General features: G+C 27.1%; 1 protein-coding gene and 1 long non-coding RNA gene across 2 annotated transcripts; one reads left to right on the plus strand and one right to left on the minus strand.

Annotated features, from left to right (window-relative positions):
* Positions 1-7,630: 7,630 nt before the first annotated feature.
* LOC136080450 (uncharacterized) lies at positions 7,631-9,820 on the minus strand. Its single transcript, XR_010638466.1, has 2 exons — positions 8,882-9,820; positions 7,631-8,679 (listed from the first exon to the last, which is right to left on the minus strand). It is a non-coding gene; the product is annotated as an uncharacterized LOC136080450 (long non-coding RNA).
* Positions 9,821-13,786: 3,966 nt separating this feature from the next.
* Positions 13,787-25,790, plus strand: LOC136080451 (uncharacterized). The gene is made up of 4 exons (XM_065797095.1): positions 13,787-14,110; positions 14,663-14,730; positions 14,821-15,075; positions 22,678-25,790. Exons 2-4 carry the CDS (start codon positions 14,685-14,687, stop codon positions 25,551-25,553), a joined length of 3,177 nt encoding a protein of 1,058 aa, XP_065653167.1. The 5' UTR covers positions 13,787-14,110; positions 14,663-14,684; the 3' UTR covers positions 25,554-25,790.
* Positions 25,791-26,790: the final 1,000 nt, after the last annotated feature.

Raw genomic sequence — 26,790 nt, forward strand, 5'->3', positions numbered from 1 at the left:
TAAGGACTTCTGGGAGCACCTAAATAACCTAAAAAAAAATTTGTTTACAAAAGCAAAGATAAAAATAGTTTCTTTACCTTTGCTTTTGTAAACTGTAAAAAAGTCGGCCTTCGCTCTTACAGAAAATGAGCTGTCGCGGCCTGTTTAAGAAGGCCTTGGTCCATATGCGTACTATATCTTTTTAAATAAAAATCAAAACTTGTTGAGCTCAGCGGTATTGCTTTAGCTAAGTTCGGCCCAATATTAGCAAAGAAGTTGACAAGATTCTCAGCAATATTAGCAAAGAAGCTGACAAGATTCTCAGCAATATTAGCAAAGAAGCTGACAAGATTCTCAGCAATATTAGCAAAGAAGCTGACAAGATTCTCAGCAATAGTTGATTTTTGATAAACTAGCTTTTTATTAATCAGAAGTTTTTTTAGTAAAATATTTTTTATACTTTTGTTTTTTTCCAATTATTTCATTAATAGCATGCCATGTTTTTTCGTGTTTTCATTTGTTTTTTCTAATAATTTTGCTTAATAATTTTTTTGAGTGTTTTTTGGTTTTTTCAAATAGATTTTTATAATTTTTGTATGTTGTCTAATTTTTAAACGTTTTTTTTTTTTTAATTTTATCATACGGCTTTTGTTTAATTTTTGAAGATTTTAATAGGCCTATGCCATAGGCTTATTAAAATCTTCAAGATGTTAATAATGCAAGATGTTAATAATGCATATGATTTATTTCTTAATAACGCAAGATGTTAATAATGCATATGATTTATTTCTTAAGCTGTTTTGTAAACAGTACAAAAGAGCATTTACTGAAAAAAAATGTGTCATTAATAGCATTTCTCTTTTAACTCCTCGGATGTCCATAGGCTATGGACATCAAAGGAGTTAAAAGAGACTTGCTATTAATGACACATTTTTTTTCAGGAAATGCTCTTTTGTACTGTTTACAAAACAGCTTAAGAAATAAATCATATGCATTATTAACATCTTGCGATTGTAAAACAAAATCCCAATCAGCGTTATTTTTTAAAAGACTTTTAAATTTTTGCAAGGAGCTTTCGTTGATCAGTCGCCTATAGATAGTCGTTTTGAAGGATATCCGCTAAGTACTATGTTATTAAAAACTAAAAAGTGGGGAAATGATCCAAGAGGACACTTTTGATTATAACAGCACAAAGCTGGTCAACACAAAAGTTATTTGTTATTATGTTATCAAGAAGTGTGGATGAGCTATTGGTTACTCTTGTCGGCATGTTTATTGTTGGAATTAAGTTATTTTGGAGTATAGAATTTAAGAAATGCTTGACATTATTGTTATTATTTGTAATAAATATTAATAATAATAAGTATTAAATGTACATGGGGTCTAAATTATTCTTTCTACTGATTATTATAACTATTATTTAACTATTATTAATAAACATAAATTTTTAAAGATATTTTTTTGTTTACATTTGCATTTTTTTTTTTTTTTTTTTTCTGCGCCTTTTTCTTTTTATACTTTTTCTGTAAACAAAATTTTAAAATTTTAACTAGATTATTTGTATAACTACTTACTGATTAAAGCTATAAACTTTACAGATTGTTCATCAGTTAAAAATGTGCTTCTGAGATAATTAAATTGGCAGCACACATTTTACATAAAAACTAAAAACCATTATTAAAATTTGCAGCCATATTAGTTCAATAAAAGTTATAATGACTCTGGTTAAATTTTTTTAATCGACAAGTTGTTACCTTTTTTAAAAAAATTTTAGGCTCAAACTCTGAATAGTTCAGGAAAAATATTTATTTAAAAATGTAGTTGAAATGTCATATTTTTGCTGGTTTAGCATGTTTTGAAGTTTATTCATTGTTTTTAATATATTTACACTAAATGTTTTTAAAAACACAACTAAAAGGTTCATTGGCTAAAAACTTATTTTCTTTGAACTTGGAAAAAACTGAACTACTTTTTTCATCTCCAAAACAAAAACTTTTATACAACAGTTGTATAACTAATAACAGACTTCTATATCCAACACACCATGTTTATATAACACAATGTTTATATAACACACCATGTTTATATAACACACCATGTTTATATAACACACCATGTTTATATAACACACTATGTTAAATATCATGTTATTTTATAGATTCGAACCTCTCATGGAATTCTTATATATATGCACTCCGTAAAAGTCTTAATCGAACTAATGGCATGCTTTCAATAATTCGCCATTATGTTGATAAAACTACCATTAAGAATCAGTATTTTGCAAGTTTTCAATCTCATCTCAACTACTGTTGTCAAGTTTGGGAACGAATTGGCAACTGTAATATTAATAAATTGTTATTAGCTCAGCGTCAATCAATCCAAGTAATAAATTTTTAACTCCATAATACAGAAACTTTAAACTTCTTCAAAAAACCTAAAATTTCTACCTTGTCAGCTCTAGTTAGATTTGCTAATCTTCTTTTTGTTTTTGACTCCCTTAATAAAAATTTACCTTCCTCTATGGCAACCTTTTTAACTGAAACTCGATTTATACATTCGCATTTAACTAGAAACATCAATAATGGAATACTAAATGTACCTCCCTATAAAACTTTAAGGTATAGTAAGGATTCAGTTACACATCAGTGCATCAGTGAATGGAATCAAAGTCTTGTGTGCATTGTGAATGAGTTTAAAAAATTAAAACTTCAAAATAATTTATCTTCATTTCTTTATTTAAAACAAAATAAATTTAAACAAATTCTAAAAAATAATTATTTAATTTTTTTATCATTATTAACTTCTTTTAGTTTTCTTATTTTTCTTTTTCTTCTTACTATTTTTATAAAAATTTTATTGTTTTTTTCATTATTTATTATTTTTATTACTGCTATTTTTATTATTACTATTATAATTATTATAAATACTATTATTTTTGCTGTTACTTTTGCTCTATTAATGAATAAAGTTATTATTGTTTTTATTATTATTTTTTAAATAATAGTTATTGATATAACTATTTGGTGTCCTTTGATCAGGTTTCTGCATGAGTAACTCCTTCCCTCTCAATCAATTTTTTATATTTATTCCAAATAATGATACTTTGATTTTATTATTTATATTATATTAATATAATTATATTAATAATATAATAGATATTCTTGTTATTATTACTATTATTATTGTTATTATTGTTATTATTAATATATTATTATAATTATATATTTGTAAATTTTGAGGAAAATAAATATCTTTTTGTTTGTTTGTTTAACAAATACTGCATCAAAATTAAACATATTGACTGTTTAAGTTTTTCTGGGCTGGTACCACCTCAATGTATTTTTTTGAATTTTTTATTTTAAATATTTTTGTACTTTGAAATAAATTAAAGATAAAGAAGATAGATAAAGATGAAGATAAAGCAGATGTAATTTTTAACTTAGAAAAAATTGCTATGAATGAATTTTTTTACATACACATTCCTCTGACAACACACACACACAGAACACACATAAATACTTAACATTCACGGCAAAATATTTAAAAATAAGGTGTGACATTTCTATAAAATACGGTGTGACATTTCTATTTAAAAAAAAAATAATTTCTTAAGTTTATACATAAATATATTAATGTATAAACTTAAGAACAGCATTAATTAACTAGCATAAATAAAAATAGTGTTGTAGTAAAATATTTGAAATGAAAGACACTTGAATCAATAATTGACAAAGTATATTATTAATACAAAAAAAAACAACAAGTGAAAACACCCATGGTATATCTGCGGACATGATAACTGAATACTTTATTTGTCAAAAATATCAAGATATGAGTTAGTTACGCCATACGCTAAAAAAATTCGTAAGCTTTTTGATTAAATTATATATTTCTTCTAAAACAATTTAGTCATAAGATATTTACTTTTATTTGTTATCAGAGGCGTTTCTATAAATAAATTGTAAATTGAGGTAAGGTGAAGGGGGGGGGGGGTGAATCCTTAAAAAGTACCAATTAGCTTCATAGAAAAAGAAAAAAAAAGGATCCTCAAAACTAAAACTAACCCAACCGAAATGTGTAAAATACCCAACTACCTGGCTATGTCCCTCAAAAAATTGACTATAACTTGAAAATCACCTTTGGGGTGAGGAAGTGGGGAAGGGGTCACTCGCACCTCCTTAAAATCGCCTTTGTTCGTTATTAAATATAAATTAATTATGTAAATGCTTTTTTTGATATAGAAGATATGATAAAGAACTAGCGATATGATAAAGCTAGTGCGATATGATAAAGCTAGCGATATGATAAAACTAGAGAGTGTATAGTGTCACCTATTTTATTTGCAGGGCACAATAGTTGATAGGCTATTATTTATTCTGATTAAAAAAAGAGCAATTTCTGAAAATTTTTTCCAAAATATTGGGTGTGTGTAAAAAAATTTTCTACATAATATATAACATCTACATTTAAGTATTTATTAAGCGCATATATAAAGATATGCATGTATACTAAGCACTGGCATAACCGAATTGGCGGTTAGCAGAAAAACAATTTTTCGATTATGCGATAAAAAAAATCGCATTAAATTTCTAATATAATCATCGCAATTTACTGCATTACCAAAGTTAATTGAATTGCGGTAACGGCCAGTAATTAACGTGTACTATGTGAATATTTTTTTTGAGTTTCTATTTAACGCTATAAAATATTTAAAAAAAATGCAAAAGTCTAAAGAACAAGTTAGGTGTTTCATACAATATGAATACCAAATATGCTATTCTGCAGGCTTTAAGCCGCTCGATGTATTATATGTGCAATAGCATTTAATTAGATCTACATCATTAAATCAGATCAAAGGTTTCGGTGAAAATAATTACGAGTTAGAAAATGAACCCATGGACATCCATGGCCTGGACACCCTCTTGAGTTGGATCTTGAAAATTAAAAGAGATTTTTCCATGGAAATGCTCTAGGTTGTTAATTTAAGATTTAAGAAAAAAACAGGTCAATAAGAAGAGGGAAAATATCCATACTTGTTGTGCCCAATCAATATTAACCCATCTATTTCATATCAATTCACTAGTCAGTATTTAGTGTTCAGGACAGAATTGACAAAACCTTGGAAACTAATTTTAACAAGTAAAACATGCATCGAAATTGAAAAATATTACTACAAATTTGAAAAAGTTTGAAATTATAAAAAAGTTACATAAAATTGGAAAATAAATTTTTGTACAGAAAATAAAAGTAGTGCACAAAATAAGCAAATGCGTTGATGATGCTTGATGAGCAAATGCGTTGATGGTGCTTGATGAACAAATGCGTTGATGATGCTTGATGAACAAATGCGTTGATGATGCTTGATGAACAAATGCGTTGATGATGCTTGATGAACAAATGCGTTGATGATGCTTGATGAACAAATGCGTGATTGCATTTGCATGGCGAAAATTTCCAGCTCTTTTATACCAAGAAAGTTATACATCAATTAAAAATTTAAATCTAGATCGATATGACGTTTTACCTTTAATTATCTATTTCAGAAGAGATGAAAACAAATATTTTTAAGAAATGTATCTCTTGCTTATTGATAATAAAAAGTGCAAACTTGGAGATGGTAAGAGCTTGTTGAAACTAATATTAATGTCATCGCAGAGTCATTTAAAAAGAATCTGACTGTATTTGTGAACAAAATGATGGTAAATGGTGGTAGATAAATGATACAAGATAAATGATGGTAAAAAACCGATATGGAAATATTATTTTGAGATGATTCAGGAACACCTGATCAAAGGATCCAAAATCGAGAAAAAACGGAGTCGAGAAAAATCGAGCAAAAACTCCGTCGGAGTCGAGAAAAAATCGGAGTTTCCATAAAACTTTGTCCTAAATTAAAAAATTAAATTATCTAGTTTACAAGAAATATGCAACATTTCAATTATTAAAATTTAAAAATATAGAAAATATGTATTAATGACTAAACAACTCGTATTAATGACTAAACAACTCTTAATTGACAGTTAATTTGTAATTAAGTTATTATCAATAATAATAATAATAACAATAACAATATATTTCACAAATGAAAATTTAAGTTTTAATTTAAAATTTAATTTCAAATATATCATATGATGTATTTATGTGGTATTGAAGAACCAATCATTGTAAATTTTTATGAATTTTTTAAAAATATCAACTAATAATTAGTCCAGTCAACATTTACAGTTCAATGTTGCATATTTTAAATTATTTAAAGATTTTTCTCGACTCCGTTTTTTCTCGATTTTGGATCCTTTGATCAGGTGGTCCTGAATCATCTCAAAATGATATTTCCATATCGGTTTTTTACCATCATTTATCTTGTATCTACCACCATTTACCATAATTTTATTCACAAATACAGTCAGATTCTTTTTAAATGACTCTGCGATGACATTAATATTAGTTTCAACAAGCTCTTACCATCTCCAAGTTTGCACTTTTTATTATCAATAAGCAGACAATTAAACGTAATTTTGAGACCATAACAAAAACAAAAAGACGTTCATCAACAAAACACGTCGAAAGCCGCTAGTCAAAAAGAATCGCTTTTATATATATTTATATGAATCCTAAAATGAAAAAACAATCACACATGATAACCACATATACATAACATACAAATCTGCATTTAACATTGCAACCACATATTATATATTAAAAGAAAATATTACCTAAATAAGAATGAGTTCAAACAAAGATAGTTTATCTTATAAAAGAACAAAAAGCATGCAAACGATGTAAAAAGGCTATATGTGCATAAGGGTGTATAGGTGTAATGTGTAAGTCCGTGCTGAGTAACTCCACGTCAAAACAACCAATTTTTTTTTAAAATGCAACCCTAAGTCCTTGGATTTTCTTTATATTTTTACCATAGTTAGTACATTATAAAATAAGATAAATCCCAAAATTTCAAGGTCTAACTCCTAATGGTTCGTGAGTAATGGTTGTTTTAATTTTGGCTACTTTTATTGTTTCGGTCATTTTCCGCCATATTCAAATTTACATTTCTCCTTATAAAACCAAGTCTTTAAACATGTGAATTCTAAAAATAAGTGACGTAGTTAATCTCAAGGTGAGGAATTTGAATATACAAATAAAAAACTCATTTTATAATTAAAAAGTACCTAAATATCAATTATAAATGTTAAAGCAATGGGCACCTGCCCCAGTAAAATTTTTAGGTGTGCGGTAAATTTTTTAAGCTTAAAATTTCAAATTAGATCATTGTATGTTTGAAGAACATTGCGTGAAAAAATCATTTCTGCCAAATACATAGTTTAAAAATTAAATAAAAAAAACCCCAATATAGTATATTTCGCTTATCGTAGTATTCAAAATAATTTAAAATGATGCATACTTGAATTGATATACAATTTTTTATAATATATCCTTTAAAAAATTATAGATTTACAAATATATACTTATTAATTTTGTTAAAATCTTTTTTTGAAAGTTCGTATTTGTCTGATATTATTGTTGGTGCACTTATTAATGTTATTACATTGGTGATTGGTATCCAACGATAATTATCTCTTTTCAGACAGAAAAACTGTTTAGATGGACCGTGTGGATGCATAAACTTCATTTTTATATCATTGTATTCTTCATCTTTTTCTTTGACGACTGCAATCCACCAAAACGAGTCATATGTACATGCATAATATTCATACTTCTGCATTAGCTCAAAATTTATTAAACTTAAATTTTGGTAACTTGATTTTTTAGTTATATTAATAGATTTTGGATTCATATCGTTACTAGTTTTTTTGAATAACATAAATGTTTTCGAAACTGGTATGCAATGGTGAAATCCTCGAGTTTCTGGTATTTTTTTTCCCTTCTCAAATCGTTTATTTTGCATAGCTCTAACATTAACCATAGTTTCTTTATCAATTTTAAAGAACTTTATTGTGAGCATTTTTTGAGTGCAAAATTCAAACATTGCATCGATTGTTAGAATTTGATTTTTCTTTGGACGTTGCAAACTTTCTCTTGCTATTGTTCGTTTTACTGTACCGCTTATTGCATCGCAAGAAGATTTACCGTGACTGGTTGCAAAAAATATCTATTCAGCTTCCAATAAAAAATCTTTTGAGTGATGGCATAGATTTACAAAATTTTTATAATTTTTATACTGTCCTCCACACCCATCAGAAAAGTAGTACAATTTGAAAATTAAAGGAAGGGTTTCTTTGATATAATTACATAAAATAGTCAGAATTTGATAGAAAAAACAGGTATCGTGTATCGTATCGTCAGACATAAAACAAAATGATTCGTGTAAAATAATGCCATCTACTTTATAGTATAAAACAACTGGGTGAAGGGTGCATCCAGATTTACACCAATGATAACTTTGGATCTCATCTTGCACAACAAATTCATAATTTTCTGAAAAGTCACAAATCACAATACACTCTTTTTCATTCAATTTGAGTTTTAAATCTTTAAGAAACTTTGTTTGACATTTAGAAATATACGAGTGAGCTGTTAGTTCATCAATACACTTCACTACTAACTGTCAGTACCTTGCCATTGATTAAAACTTAACTTGTCATCAAAATCAAGTTCTTCAAACTCTCTAAGAAGAAATAGTTGTAAGGCATCTGTTCCTGGGCAACTCAAACATCTATAATTTTTTGAAATGTCACAAACCACCTAAAAAACAAGTTTATTTATCATAATTTACTGTTAAATTTTCTATTATAATCATTAAACAATTATAATAATAACTGAAATCATGATAATAATAATTAAAAGTAAAAGTAATATCAAATTTAATTTCCGTATAAACCGATATCATTTTTTAGATTTCCTAACTTATAACGTACATTAAACACACTTATAACTGAAAACGAACCTTTTTCATTAAATGTTTATAAGTTAAATCCCATTTCATTGCATATAAAAGAAGAACTGCATTTTGATGATAAACACATACACAAACTCAGTGAGCACCTGAGGCTCCAACACTTACACACCACTTAGGACGCAGACTGCAAAATTTAGAAATTCCAAGATTAATCCCTGGATTTATAACTTTAAATTGGCTGTACAATTCTTTCAGGTTACACAATAGCAATCGTTTTTGTACTTGTATTCTGTTATTTTTTCTTTTTCCAACACTTACATAATCTTTTTTACCAGACATTGTTCGTGAGTATTCATCATCTTCATAAAAACTTTGAACAATGGACACAACATTGAGTGGAACACTTTTTCCAACTTTGTCCAATGGGAATGAAAGTAAGCCACTCTCCTGTTTCATACGACGTGCTGTTCGAATAGCATTCACACTAACTTCAAAGTAGTTAGAAGCATAGTCTCTAGACCAAGAATCAGGAGTTAAAGTGAGAATTTTTAATTTATTTTTATAGTCAGAAGCATTTATAGTGTCAGTTTATTCAGATCAGATGCTTTATTTTGATCTGTTTTCGAATAAGACGCAGTAGAATTATCTATAAAATGCGATTTACTTATTCCATAATGGGCTGCTAAATCTTCACCAATCTTTTTTATTGATTTTTTATATTTTTCATTGCAGATGCAACACGTCGATGTAAAGCAACAGAATTTAAATTAATAGGAGATTCTCCTAAAACTTCCAGGGATAAATTAATATGAGTAAATGGTTCATCTTCTTCTATCGATATTTCATCTACTTCATTTTCACTAAGATGTTCTACTGATAAAACTGCCTTTGACTTACAGCTAGCACATAACTTCCACCCAGGTAAAACTCTTAATCCTAATGACTCAAAGTGTCTAGCCAACATTAAAGATATTGTAAATTTACCTAAAAAAAAAGGATATTTAAGATACGTGTTGTATACTTTTACAGATAGTATTCATATATTTGAAATCAAATTAACTTTTTTTTTTTTTTTATGCACTTTATAAACATTACAACAATTGCCATTTTTCTTTTCAAATCTTTTTTGAAAGTAGTGAAAATGGTGATTACAAATGCTGAATAGTTTTTCACAAGCACGCAACTCAGATCTCCATAAAGTGTTATGACGAGTATCAGTGTCTAGGTTATGTAGTAAAAAAATCTCTTTATTTCTAGAATATGAGGTTTTATGGCATTCTGACTTCAAAACTTTACCAATATCACATGAAATCATTTTAATAATGAATTTAAAAATGTTATACTTGCAAATTTAAAAATGCACAAGTAATAATTACATTATTTATGTAGGATTAATTACAACATTTAAGTTAGATGAATATGTCTGAATTCAGCAATTAAACTTTGATAATTAAGAAAGACAATGAAACAAAAAAGAAATGAAAAAATACATTAAAAAAACTTTCATAACTTAAGAAACACTTCGATTTAGATACGAATTATCATTTTTCCTAAAGTACTATGGCAATATATATACATTTATACTACAAAAGTAAAATATTTACAAAACTATGTATTTGGCAGAAATGATTTTTTCGCACAATGATCTAATTTGAAATTTTAAGCTTAAAAAATTTACCGCACACCTAAAAATTTTACTGGGGCAGGTGCCCATTGCTTGTCATACTCCAGAAAACCATGATGGATTAAACACCTATGCATGGATTTTTAACTGACTTATGACTAAAAAACTAGCCCATGCATCTTCCAGAGACTAATTTAATGTTTACTTTATCACTACACAAATTATGTTTACACATTGGCATTAATGTTTTTTTTCCATTCTGAGGCCTTTCATTGTTGTATGCATACTTTTTATTTTTTAATGTATTTTTTGTTTTATTTATTTTTTGTTTGGTAATATACTTTTTGTATATCTTAGTTCATATTAGTATTTATATAACGATTTATTTATTTTTTTTATTATTATTGTTAGTACTGTTTAGGTGAGTTGTCTGTCTTATTTATATTTTAAATATTCCTCTATTAATCTTTATTTTTGTCTTGACAACTGTCAAAATATGCTTTATTTGAAAAATAATTCTTCTTTATTCTAATGTACTTCATTTCTTATTTCAATTCTTATTCATTTCAAAAATTAAACTATCTAGTTGACAAGTTAAGCTAGTTGATAATTAAACATTCTTCTTATACTTATTTTTTTTAATCTTATATATTTCAATTTAAAATTAATAATAAATTTTTAAAAAATTTATATTTTTATAGTTCTTATGACTTAAATATTTTTTTTTCACAATCTTTAAACGAACAAGTTATATTTAATAAATGGCTTTCTAACCGGCATCGGTTTGGAAGAAGGCGTGAACTTTCAGTTAAATGCCCTTCCGCGGAGCTCTTTAATAAAGACTTCTTGGGGTACCTATAGTAAAAACTAAAAAAAAATTTAAAAAAAGTATTTATTCTGAAGATCTTTTAAAATAACATTTTAAAAAGATGAAAGCATCTATCTTCGTATCTGGAGATTAACGCCTCTGCAAAATTAGAACTGATGTTAGTTTCTACAACCTTCAATTTCCTTACTAACGTTTCCATAATGATGTCACACTCCAAAATTGTTGTATTTGGTTTTTCCAAGCGAACTGCAGCGTCAGCAATGACTTCCATTAAGTCAGACAGCGATTTTAAGAAATCCAAGTCAATTTCATCTAACATGTTTAAGCAATTTAGTTCTTCGAGTGTTTTTTTTTACAGCTTCTAAGCAATCCAAAAATCTTTTAATCACTGAAAAACACTGTTCCATCTAGTGCGGTTGTCGAGCAACAGTCTTTTGTCATGCGAAGATCCGAATGACTCTGGCAGATTTGATGTGGAAACTTAAATATGGTACCCAATTTCACCATCCAGCTACAGCCATCCGTAGTTTTACCTGCAACATTTTCATCATCTATACCGAATTCTTTTTATTTTTGCATTATCAAAATGTTTAATGTTTTGGCAGAACTAGGAGTTGGCAATCTTACCATTCCTAAACAATATGTTTAAATTGTAGTATCTTCGACCTCTATTGCTACACCATTCGTCACCTGTTAGTCCAAGTTTTTCTCCTTTTGCTTTCAATGTAGCCAATTCATCGATCATTTAACATTTGGCTTCAGCATGAAACATCTTTATTTTATCTGAAATTGTGGACGCAAACTATGGCAACTTGGGCAAACTTAGGCAAACTATGCCCATAATTTTCAAAAAGCATTCTTAGTGTTTCACATTGAGTTATGGACCTAATCGAATATCCATCAAGAGCTGTCATATTGGCAAGAAGATAGTTTAACGACATCTTAGTCAAAACTGGTCTGGAACTGTATGGTTTTAAATCTATTTTCTCGCAACTTTTGAAGTGACCCATTAGGCCGTTTGTGCTGCTTCCTGAACATTCCTTTATGGCATTTTTTTCAATCTCCGTATTTCTTATCTTTATATTTCTTTATATTTCTTTATATTTCTTTATATTTCTTATCATTTACCACAACTTTATCATAGTATTTCCACGCTTTCGAAACCATTTTTCTCTATAAAAGAAAAATTATCAATTTGACTGTGACAGATATTTGTTTTGAATTTTATTTTAATTGTGATAATTTATCACATTTTAAGTTACTAGTTAAGTTATTTATTCTAATAGGTAAGTATTATGAATCATTAATTATTATTATTTGTTATCAGTGATAACATTTTATTACACAATTTCGCCACAATGCACAGAGGGCCGAATATTAGACTTATGGTGGACAAAGTTATTTTGATCAAACGATGTACAACATTATTGTAAAAAATATTGCATTATATGTTTAAAACTTACCTCGTTATTTTAAGAGCAGTTTTTGTATATATATTATAAATAATGATCTTGACTTAAATTTTTTTTTTGTTAAGGTAAGCTATTAAATAGTTACAATACATTAATTAATATCACACACGCATAATATTTTAAAAGTTACTGTTTACAATATCTTTGCTTAAAAATTCTTGCTTTTTTGACAAAAAAAGATATTTTATTATGCATTACATTTTATTATACCGCAACTGATTTTTGTGGATTTAAAAACTTCTGTTATTAAAAAAAAACTATTATACTCAAAAGAGTTTTGGAAATAGTACAATGGAAAAGTACGAGAATGTTTTATTATATGGTTTTGAATAGAACAAGCTTTTTTTTTTAAGTTTTTTCCACCACCACCTGGCCCACTGTACGTTACTAATTGCTTTGCGATGAAAATTAGTGTTGATATTGAACAAAGAGAACACTTATATTTTGAACTATTGTAAAAGCAGCGTAGAAATAAAATAAGAATTTAATTATTTTGCGAGTAAAAATTGAAATTTTCTAAAAACCTTGTCGAAGTTCCGTCGAGGTTTCTCGATTTCTCTCGAACTCCGAAACTCCGAAAAAACGAGAAAAATCCGATGAAACGGAGTTTCGGAGAACCCATTGCACCTGATTCAATACCTCAATTACAACATTTGAGATCACTAAAACTAGAAATAAAAAATATAGCAAAATATTAATTACTAATTTTTATTACTTACTTTTAATTGCATTTTTAATGCATAACTTTTTAATGCATTTGTTCCAACAATTGTTATTGCAAACAAATCCAGCAGAAAAAATGAAAGTATGGCAAACAAAATTTTTTCATAGACTTTTAAAGTAGAAAGCAATTTTAACTGGCGGAAGTCTAAATTTTGCAATTATTATTTGCGCTAAATATTTTTAGGGTTTAAAACTTTTTTTTTTTTACTTTATTTGGTACGAAATAATAATAATTCCTTATTGTCAATACTCTTAAGAAAAAAAAAATATTTCTAAGTTTTTTTTGTTCTCCGGTTAACTACGCCATACCATTAATAAAATAGTTGGAATGCAATAAAAAAGTTGGAATGCAGGAATTTAAAAAATTTCTTGTAAAAAATTGTTGCAATACGTCGAGAAATAGTAAATTGCAGGCACTGAAAATCAAACAAAATTTTAACGATAAAAAATTAAAAATGCTTAATTACGTGTGAAGGATAAAAAATGTCGATAGTCTTGGGACATTGAGCAAGTCATCTATTTTTAGACATAATATCATCCATAGTTTTTGATTTTAGACTGATATTGACAAGTACAGGTTTTCAAAGCATATTGAATGGTTGTTGAATCCGTCTTAATAATTGAAAGTGGTAACTAGCAAAAAAATCTTAGTATAAGTTAATTTGACATAATTTTCTTTTTTTCTCTAATATTATTCTTTATATCTAAAAAAAACTATTAAACAAAATGTTTCGAATAAACTTTTTTGTTAAATAAAATGTTTCATATAAGCTATGTTCCTCACGCAAAATAATGAACAAATCAAGTTTATCATTCGAGGCTTATTAATTAAAATATCATAAAACAACTTTAAATTTAAATAAACGGATTATTTTTTTTTTTGCATTATGAATTTTTTAATTTGAAAAATTTTTTATCTCTGTTTTATAAAAAGTAAAACATACTCTTTTAACAAATGTAAACATCTAAGTAAACGGTTTTTAATTGTAGCTTTTTTATCAAGTCGCGGTTTTCAATTGCATATATATATATATATATATATATATATATATATATATATATATATATATATATATATATATATATATATATATATATATATATATATATATATATATATATATTTGTGTGTATATTTGTATGTATGTATATGTGTGTTAGCATATATACGATTCTTTTAGCACAGCTGCTATTCAAAACCAAATGGAACAAAGTCAAACAGAATGCAACAACTTTGATTATTTGAAAGGTTTTTTTCTAAATTAAAACTTCTAAGTTAAAACTTTTAAATTAGACACCCAACATTTTTATACTTATTTTCAATAATGTTTACTTTTAGTTGAAAAACTTCCGATAGATGTGCTCAGAACGTTCGCAGATGAGTTGCCGAAACACTGGAAGAAACTTGCTCGTTTCTTGAACATCAGTGATGAAGAAATAAATAGAGTTGAAAATGAGTGCGATACAACTCGAGAACAAATTAATGAAATATTTATTAGTTGGTGTAAAAATAATCCAGATAAAACATGGAGTGAAATAAAATCTGGATTGATTTTTTGTGAACGAAAAGATGTCATTGATAAATGCCAAAGAAGTGAGTTTTTTATTTCTTTACTTAATTTATTGAAATAGAATTGCATTAAAAAAAAACGAAAATGTACCAATGCATTGTTTTACAAAAAATACAAAATATTATAAGAATAAAAAAACAGTGAAACTTTATTTATTAAATCAAAGCAAACAAAATTTATTTTTCAATGAAATTGATCTTGCATGAAATCGCTGTAAGTTGTAAGCCTGTAAGTTGTAAGCCTGTAAGTTGTAAGCCTGTAAGTTGTAAGCCTGTAAGTTGTAAGCCTGTAAGTTGTAAGCCTGTAAGTTGTAAGCCTGTAAGTTGTAAGCCTGTAAGTTGTAAGCCTGTAAGTTGTAAGCCTGTAAGTTGTAAGCCTGTAAGTTGTAAGCCTGTAAGTTGTAAGCCTGTAAGTTGTAAGCCTGTAAGTTGTAAGCCTGTAAGTTGTAAGCCTGTAAGTTATAAGCCTGTAAGTTGTAAGCCTGTAAGTTGTAAGCCTGTAAGTTGTAAGCCTGTAAGTTGTAAGCCTGTAAGTTGTAAGCCTGTAAGTCTTTTCCTTTCACGAGTAAGTAGTTTTTTTAGATCAAATTAAAAAAAGTAAAAATTTTTATTAATTAAAAGTACTCTTTTGTTAAATGAACAAGTATATTTTCTTTTTAGAGGTTATATTTTTTATATTAATAATAATTAATAATTTTATTGCAATAATGTTAGCTTGATAGTTTTAACTAAAGTTGGTGACTTGTCACCAACATTAATTAAACTACCAAACTAACATTATTGTAATAAAAAAGTTTTAACAACATTAATGTAATAAAAAAGTTTTAACAACATTATTGTAATAAAAAAGTTTTAACAATATTTTTGTAATAAAAAAAGTGATATCTACAACTGAGCTACTTAAATATACTTTCTTTACTTTTTATTGAAAAAAACAACAACATCAAAATAATCCAATTCATAAATTTTTCTAATTAAAATATACAGATCATATCAATTCAGTGTATTCTGTTTCATATCAATTCTGTTTCATCATTTAATTTTTTATCAAATGCAACTACTTGATCTACAGTTTCCAGCATCATCATCATCATCATCATCATCATCATCATCATCATCATCATCATCATCATCATCATCATCATCATCATCATCATCATCATCATCATCATCATCATCATCATCATCATCATCATCATCATCATCATAATCATCATCATCATCATCATCATCATCATCATCATCATCATCATCATCATCAGCAGCAGCAGCAGCAGCAGCAGCATCATCATCATCATCATCATCATCATCAGCAGCAGCAGCATCATCATCATCATCATCATCATCATCATCAGCAGCAGCAGCAGCATCCAGCAGTTTCACCTCGGTTGCATTAAACCTTAATTTTACAACCTCCTTTAAAATAGTTTTTACTTCGGCCGACTTCTTGAGAATAACATGTTGCATCTCTATAAAAAACTGTTTACATGTGAAAAAAGGTAGTTACTTTAAACTCAATATTTAGCTCAAGAAACTACATAGTATAAAATCCTATAATTTGTAAGATTCAGGGTTTGTTTAGGTACATACACTAACTTAATATTAAGGCAATTAGTGTGAATGAATAAAAGTCTCAAAATACTTGACATTTTTTTGACACTTGCTCTCAGTAGTTGCATCAATATTTTTGAAAACATACTTTTTATGTCAGCAATAAACTCTTGTGCAGAATCAAGCGCCCGTGCAAAAGGCAGACTGAAAATCTAACTAATATAGCCAAGACTGTAAAAGTATAAGAGTTCATCATGCTGAAATAAAAATAAGCATATGGTTGTTGTAGCAAAGTTTATCCAGCTTTTAGAAATTAACAACTAAAAAAGTCAGATATTAATTTGCATTGAGTTACCATCACAGCCCAAAGAAAAATAAATTTCTTTTATTTTTCTTTGGGCTGAGCTCAAGAGCAATAGCTTATCTTTCCTCCTGTACTTTTGCTATCAAAGAAATTTTGATAACTATTTATACTACTCTAAACCTTGATTTACATACAAAACAAAAAATACTCTAGAGATTTCAGAAAAATGACATCTCATTTTTTCAGTTCAACGTCTCATTTGTTCTGTTGGATTTTAAATAAAAAATTACTTCCAAAGTAATTTCAAAAATGACGCACGAGTTAAGTTTAAAATGAAAACTTTTAAACGATATAAATTATAAGAACTTTGAGCTGGCAAACCGTTTTTTTTTTTTTTGTTAAATATAACTATTGTTAAAACAAACAACAATTTCAGGATGCAATATGCGTACTTTTTGGATGAGAGATAAAAACTCCATCAAATAAATTAACAGAGATAATGTATTCGATAGAATATATACTCTATCAGAGACATTTTTATATTAAAAGAATTCTTTTTTTAATCTGTTTTACTTATAGCAATTTTATAGTCTTTTTTTATTTAGATTAATTTACTCACAATAAATATTGAAGATCTTTAATATGGGGAACTCTGCTTTGTTGTATTGCATTTAATAAGATAAGATGAAGAAACTGTCTCTTATGTCTCTGAATCTGTTAACAACTATGTTTAAAATAGATCATTGTTCTGAATTTTTGAAATAGCCAAGAATTCCACCATGGCTCATTCACTTTACCATTATTCACTTTTACTATTATGCAAAACCAATTTAAAACATAAAATAAAGCAGAAGACTAGACCCTAATTAAAAATATCTTTCTAAGAAATAAGATACATTACTATAAAGATATAAGATATATTAATATACACCTTTTAAATGTATATTTCGCATTTTTTATGCATCTAAAACGATGCATCATTATCAGATATTTTTTTTGCATAGAATAAAATGCATATTACCACATATAAACACGATGGCTACTTGTGGGCCATATATACCTTTTTGGTCGGGAAGATTATATCATATTAAGCGGCATAGTAATGTAGACCATATTATGCAGTCTACGTGATAGCATGGCCGACTTAAATTACTAATTAATTAATTTAAGTAGACCATGGTGATAGCCATATCTAATTTTACACCTGCGTAATTAAAGTTTATGTCTCATTAAGTGGCATAACATACAATACCTGCTCAAATTATTTAGCTCAAATCATTTTTTGACTTTCGTCTTTTTCGTGTGTTTAAAATGCATTATATGCAAACAAAATTTAAATTTTTTGTTATATAATTTATATACTAATATATGAAAAGCTTGTTATGAAACTATATGCTTGGTTCCATTCGACCTCAAAAGAGCTCTGACACGCCTTGGCCTACAATATGCGCACTTTGAGGTAAATGCTTTAACATCTGGATCTCAACACCATACTTTAATCAGTTGTTTGTGAACTTCTGTTTACTTGTTTTTATCAGTACTGACTTTGACAAGTTTCCCTAGGTTTTTAATAAGGTTCATATCTGATGATATGAATGAATCTGCCTTTGAGACTTCAAAAGATAAAGCCAGGAATGTGGCTATGTCTTTTAAAGTCTCAAAGGTAGATTCATCACTGAATACATGCTGAATAAAGCTGTCAGTATTGACATTTAATAATTTTTCAAATATTAGTAAAATTAGTTACGGTAAGATAAAAATGTATGTATAGATATTAGTTTATGGAGAGAACAAATAAAAAAATTATCTTATTCCAATTATCTTGAGAAAAAGAAGAGTTGTTTTTAACCCAATCAAGATGTTTTATAATTATCACAGACGTAAGTTTTGGCGTTTTTAGTGGTTTTCTACGCATTAATTATTTCATAAAGATTATTCATTGAAGTTTGTAACTTTCCAAATGGTACATCTATCCAAGCAAATTTTTATAGAAGTTATGATAAACTTCACAATATTTTCTGGCAATTTCTGTCTTCCCGACACCGGACATTCCAAGCAATACTAAAATCGAGTTTTTTCTACTCTAAAAAAAAAACCCGTAGAAAATAATTTTTTTCTTTTTCTTTTTAAGAAATTCAAAATACTGAGAGCTTTAAATTATTTGATTTATTTTTTAACAAATAATTAAGGTACAGCCATAAAATATATTTTATTTAAATCTGTATACCACTAAAATAACAACTATAACTAAGGATAATTATAAATAGACCTCGCCTTCCCTACTCCTCCTCAGATACAGATACATGAGCCTTAGAAGTAATTTCTTCTTCTTTAAGATCTAAGTGAAATGTTTTTTCCTTGGTTAAAACACTCTTCATTTTTATTTGCTGGCATCTTTTTTTTTTCGATAAACCCCTTTACTTCGCGTTTTGATTTTTTTGTCATTCCAGCACTTATTATTATTTTTCGACCAGCCTGTTCTCTTTGCTTCTAATTTGACCCCCATTTTGAACTTGGAACACATTCTTCTGATTGTAGCCCACGAGACTTTGACAATTTTGGAAATTCGTCCTTGAGTCTGATCTGTTTCTTGCAGAAGAGCAGCTACTTTAGCTAATTAACGTGGGGAAACATCACTAAACCCATTTTTTTTTTTTTTTTTTTTTTGTTCTTTATTACAATATTTAACACAATACTTACAAACATATCAATAAGAAAAATTACATGCAAAGAAATCGTTAAAAATATATAAATAAAAATAAAGAATAAAGATAAAGAACGCGGAAACTCAAAGAAGACCATTCAGGTCTGGTCACCGAGAACCGCTGTTGAAGAACTTTGAAATTAGTAAATATAAATAAAATAAATAAATACAAATTTTAAACTTTTCCGTTTGTGATACAAATTATTTACAAATATTACGAATTAAAATAAAAATTAAAGTAAACAAGTAAATAATAAATGACTACTGTACAAATAATGTAAGTGCAACTTTTAACAAAATTCAAATAATGATGTTTAAATATAGCTTCTCACATAAACTTTAAATCAATATTGTGTAAAAGTAAAATGTAAATGAGTGATGACAAAACTGGGTACAATTAAAAGTATATAAAAATATTTTCAATTGAGAAAATTACTTTTTTTAGTTTTCTTTTGAACATATAATAATTCCATTCATGAGAAAAATCAAAATTTTTTAAAATTATTTGGTTCCATAAAAAAGCTCCACGAAAAGAAAAACAAAAAATTTACCAAAGTTTGTTTGAAATTTTGGTTGTTTAATAAAATTATCATTTCTTAAAGAATATTTATTTTTTTCTTTTAAAGAATATAAATCAAAAAAGGAAGCTGGAGATGAGTTGGTTTTACATTTAAACATAAAACAAAGAACATTATAAACATTTACTTGATATATATTAAAAACATTCATGTTAAAAAAAAGTGGCTTTGAGTGAGTAAAACGATTTTTGAAATTTATAAGACGTGCAATATGCTTCTGCTGACAATAAAGTGGCTTCAATTTACTTTTATGGGTACTAACCCATGCAATATTGGCATAATTAATATGACAGTGTATAAAAGAGTAATATAGTTGAGTTAATGAATGTTTGTTTAAAACACTTCTTGCTTTATATAAAACTCCAATGCTTTTTGCAATTTTGTTGCATAAATGTCCGATGTGATTCTTCCATGATAGATTTTTATCTACAATGATACCTAAGAAATTTGTGAGAATTACTCTTTTTATTTGAATATTATCAATATGAAGAAGAGGCATATTACTTGGAAGTAAATGTTTTTTAAATTGTGGATGAAAGAAAATCCATTTAGTTTTATCAATGTTGAGTGAAAGTTTATTTGACTTGAACCAGTCTGATATTTTTGATAATTCAATGTTCATATCATAAAAAAGTTTATTGATGTTATTATTAGATAGGAATAGGTTTGTATCATCAGCAAACATTATAGTTGTTAATTTTGAGACTCATGGAGATCGTTAACATAAATCAGAAATAATAATGGCCCTAATATAGATCCCTGTGGAACACCACAGGTTATATTTAGATAATCTTGTGAAGAAGATCCGTCGACATAGACAAATTGTTTGCGATGTTTTAAATAGCTTTTTAGTAGTTTTAAAGCATTACCAGTGATACCATAATGTTCAAGTTTTTTAAACAGTATTTCATGGTCAATTGTGTCGAAAGCCTTAGATAGGTCTATAAAGACGCCTAAAGTAAACTCTGACTTTTCGAATGAATCAGTTATACTACGAGTAAGATGAATTATTGCATGTTCAGTAGAGTTATTTCTTTTAAAACCGTATTGATTTTTGTAAAGTATATTATTAACAGCAAGATGATTAGATTTGGTTGAACAGAATTCTTTCTAAAATTTTTGTAAAAACAGAGAGGATAGATATTGGTCGGTAATTACTGACATTTGATGGTTCACCTCCTTTAAATATAGGCTTTATTTTGGCTATTTTCAGTTGATCGGGGAAAATTCCTTGATTTATAGAACATTTAAAAACTTTAAAAAGAATACGTTTTATGGTATCTCGTGAATCTATGACTATATTACAATTAATATCATCAGGACCAACTGCTTTATTAGTTTTAAGCATTTTAAAAGCACTTTCAAATTCTGAAGAAGATACTTCAAATTTATCTAAACTAGAGATGAAACACGTAATCATTTATTGGATTATTCATATTTGAAATATTTTTGGCTATATTAGGGCCAACAGACACGAAATATTTATTTAATTCTCTTGTTATTTGTTTGGGTTCATATAAAAATACGCCATCAACTTTTATAGTGCTAGGCACAGAGCATAATTTTAATTTATTATTTCCAGTAATTTGACTTATAATTTGCCATGTGCATTTTGAATTATGTTTATATTTTTCTAGTAAATCATAGTAATATCGTTTTTTAAATTTTTTTCTTTGACTTTCAAACATTTTAGCGTAATTTTTATAAATAACTTTATTTTCTGGTGTTGGTTTTTTTAAGTACTTTATATACAGTTTTTGCTTTATTTTTGAGGATTTCCTAAGATTTTTATTGACCCATGGTGACTTTAAACTTTTATTGGTTATAATAAATTCACGTTTTGGAAAATTTGCATCATATATTTCATAGAAAGTTTGAAAGAATGTATCGTATACTTCATTAGCTTCAAATGAACTGTTAATATGGTTCCAATTTATTAAAGATAATTGATCCTTAAACGATGCTAGATTTGCATCGGTGAAAAAACGTTTGATAATGACTTTTTTATGTTGTTGTATTAATTTGTTGTCAATATTAATAGATTTTTGTCATTATTAATCCTAAGATGTTGTCATTATTAATTAGATGTTGTCATTATTAACTAGATGTTGTCATTATTAATCCTAAAAGATCCAATAAGTTATTAGGTGACAGCATCATTCCTTTGAAAGACACGGGTTTGAAAAATAGATTTGAAAAAAAACTAAATTTCTATTATTGTTTGTATTCTCTGGAGTAAAAATAATTTCTTTGAGTTTTTTAAAGTTTTTTTAAAAGTTTTGTTGATATATTTGCTTAATTGGTTGATAAAAAAATTGTTATTTTAAAAATTGTTATTAAGTTAATAAAAATGTTGCATATGTTTTTTATATGATCGATGTTAATGTTTTTTTGTATAGAGCATTTTAAAAGTTTTAAATTCAAACTTGTTACCTTATGAAGTACAACAACTCTATATTAACAGATTTTAAAATTAATTTTTATTACAGTGCTAAATATACGTTCAATATTTGGTGTCCAACATTCTTCTGAAATGTTATATTTAAGCGAAAAAGTACTTAGCAAAGTTCACCAATATTTGATCGGACAACAAGAGAAAAAAAACTCAATTTTAGTATTACTTGGAATGTCCGGTGTCGGGAAGACAGAAATTGCCAGAAAATACTGTGAAGTTTATCATAACTTTTATGAAAATTTTGTTTGGATAGATGCAGCATTTGGAAAGTTGCAAACTTCAATGAATAATTTTTATGAATTATTAGGATTCATTGTTCAAGACTCACAAGGCAGTTCTTTTAATATAGAAGTAATTGTTAAAAAAATTCACAACTATTATAAAAATGAAAAGACTTTGTATATTCTTGACAATGTCGACGATGAAAGTGTTCAAAGTTTAGAAATGTACATTTCAAGTGAACCGAATTCATTTACTTTAATTACCTCTCAATGGAAAACGTGGTCAAACAACGTAAATAAAATGTTCATTGATGTTTTTTCTGATGAAGATGCTTTTGCTTATGTGAAAAAAAATATAAAAGAAAACACCAAAGAAAATATAAAAAACTTAGTTAAAGAACTCAGTTATCATCCGTTTGCTATAACTCAGGCAATAAAATATATAAATATACATAAAATTTCCATAGAAAAATACATAGATCGATATAGATCAAATCCTTTAGAAATACTAGACAATGATAACTTTCCCACCGAAAAAATATCAAAATCTGCAATAAAAGCAATCAACTTAGTTTTAACAAAATTAGAAAAAACTAAAACTATTCCATTTAAAATATTAAACTGTTTATCTTATTGCGATGGTCAAAACATAAGTAAACAATTTATAATCCAAATCTCAAAACACATGACAATAAACAAAGAATACTTAATAGATGAAGCTATTGAATTACTAATAAATTATTCTCTACTAGATCGTTTGGATGATGAAAAATATTCAATGCACGAACTGACGCAGTTGTCGTGTAAAAACTTTCAAAGTAAAAGCACTTGTACAAATACGTATCTTAATCTACTTGAAAGTTATTTTAAATATGAGCTTAACCAAGTAAAAGAACACGTGAATCATGGAAACTATTTTTTTTTTCACTTTCTTTACATGTTTCATACTAATAGAAAAAGAATGTTAAAAACCATTCATTGTATAACAACTCCTATAAAAAATTTATTGGTATGTAAAGGTTTATTTCAAGAGGCAATCGAAATATTAAAAGCAGTGCAAATTTTTAATGCAGAAATCTATGGAGAAAATAATAAACTCACACTTGATGCAAAACAAAATATTGCAATCTGTTTAAACAATATGGGAAAATATAATGAAGCTTTAGATATTTATTATTCTGTTGATAAAATACAAACTGAAATTTTAGGTATCAACCATTTATCTACAATGGCAACAAAAAACAATATCGCAAATTGTTTGAGCGAAATGGAAAAATATAACGATGCTTTAGAAATTTATTATTCTGTTGATAAAATGCAAACTGAAATTTTAGGTATCAACCATCAATCTACAATGGAAACAAAAAATAATATTGCAATATGTTTAAGAGAAATGGGGAAATACGATGAAGCTTTAGAAATTTATCATTCTGTTGATAAAATACAAACTGAAATTTTAGGTATCACCCATTCATCTACAATGGCAACAAAAAATAATATTGCAAATTGTTTGAACGATATAAGAAAATATAAAGAAGCTTTAGAAATTTATTATTTTGTTGATAAAATACAAACTGAAATTTTAGGTATTACCCATCAATCTACAATGAAAACAAAAAATAATATCGCACTTTGTTTGAGCGAGATGGGAAAGTATAACGAAGCGTTAGAAGTTTTTGATTCTTTTGACAAAATACAAACTGAAATTTTAGGTATCAAACATCCCTCTACAATGGAAACAAAAAGTAACATCGCACTCTGTTTATGCAATAAGGGAGCATATAACGAAGCATTAGAAATTTATAAATTTGTTGATAATACAAAAACTGAAATTCTAGGTATAACACACCCATCTACAATGACAACAAAAAATAATATGGCGAGCTGTTTGTACAAAATGGAAAAGTATAACGAAGCTTTAAAAATTTATTATTCAGTTGATAAAATACAAATTGAAATTTTGGGTATTAAACATCCCTCTACAATTGGAACAAGAAATAATATCGCTAGCTGTTTGTTAAAAATGGAAAAATATAGTGAAGCTTTAGAAAATTATTATTCAGTTGATAAAATACAAACTGAAGATTTGGGTATTAAACATCCCTCTACTATAGCAACAAGAAATAATATTGCTAACTGCTTGTACAAAATGAAAAAATATAGTAAAGCTTTAGAAAATTATTATTCATTTGATAAAATACAAACTGAAGATTTGGGTATTAAACATCCCTCTACTATAGCAACAAAAAATAATATTGCTAACTGTTTGTACAAAATGGGAAAATATAACAAAGCTTTAGAAACTTATTATTCTGTTGATAAAATACAAACTCAAGGTTTATGTATCAACCAACTATCTGTAACGACAACAAAAAATAATATTGCAAATTGTTTGTATAAAATGGGAAAATATAACAAAGCTTTAGAAATCTATTATTATGTTGATAAAATACAAACTGAAATTTTAGGTACCAACCATTCATCTACAATAATAACAAAAAGTAATATTGCAAACTGTTTGAACGAGATGCAAGAATATAACGAAGCTTTAGAAATTTATTACTCAGTTTATGAAATACAATCTGAAGTTTTAGGTTTCGACCATTCATTTACAGTTACAACAAAAAGTAGAATTGAAACCTGTTTAAGTAATTTAGAAAAACGAAGAAAGTGTTGCTTAACTATTTGACTATGATTTATATTTATATCAAGCTTCAAAAGAAGAGCCCCATAAAAACTAAAACTTTATTTATATAAATAAGGGTATTAATTACTTAAATTAAAAATTATCTTACTTAAAAATTTTTGTCCTATAAAATGTATGCAATATTGATTATATATCAAAAATTAAAATATAAATATTTTTTTAGCGAATTATTCTATTTAATTTTTTATTTCCAAACAAAATACAATTGAAAACTACAAATACCCTTTCGTTTTTTATTTATTTAATATATTTTATTTTATATACAGTATAAACACATAAAATATACAGTTATCATCATCATACAGTTATCATCATCATACAGGTATTGCTGATGCAAACACTCATAATTATTAGAGTTAACTACTTATAAATGCAAAACATTCCTGGCAACCCACTAAACAACGCTGTGTTTGATTGAATAGCTATCAAACTATAAGTAACTATCTTATGGTCATAAAAATCATGTGTTATTGCTATCTTAGAGTATGACTATAACATCACTTTTTAAATATATGTATATATATATATATAAATATATATATATATATATATATATATATATATATATATATATATATATATATATATACATAAAATTAATCGCCTGTTTTAAAATTAGACACTTTTATTCTCAACCAAGAGATAATCCACTGTTATTCAGAGTGGTAGTCTTATCAAATATAGAATATCAGATTGAACAATTTGTAAATTATTGATAATAATGAGCACACCTTATTGAACTTTTTTTTTCTTTCAACATCTTCACTTCCAACAAGGCTTCAAGCAACCACTGTTAGAGTTGGAGGTTACTGGAAGAGAAAAGATGACATTTATAGAGCAAGATAACGATTGACAGACGACTTAAAAGATTAATAATTAGATGAATTAGGAAAACAAGATGGAGGAAGCGAGTTCCAAAGAATTGAAGTTTGAAGAAAAAAACTGGACGAATAAGAATTTTTGGAGCACTTAGGAACAGTCACAGTAAAAGGATGAGACTTAATAGAATGGTGAGTAACACAAGAATAAATTTTAATATATGGCACAAGAGACGCCTTTAGTATATGGCGCAAGAGACGCTAGCTCTTTAGATTAGACCCTAAAGTGACAGGATATGAACAAGAGTGCTGTCCATCGAGGACAACTTTGGTAAGGAAAGATTCAATAATCTTAATGACGTTACCTGTAACACCTGTTATAGGTATGTTGTCCGGATCAC

This window comes from Hydra vulgaris, chromosome 05, assembly GCF_038396675.1.
Source record: "Hydra vulgaris chromosome 05, alternate assembly HydraT2T_AEP".
NCBI lineage: Eukaryota > Metazoa > Cnidaria > Hydrozoa > Anthoathecata > Hydridae > Hydra > Hydra vulgaris.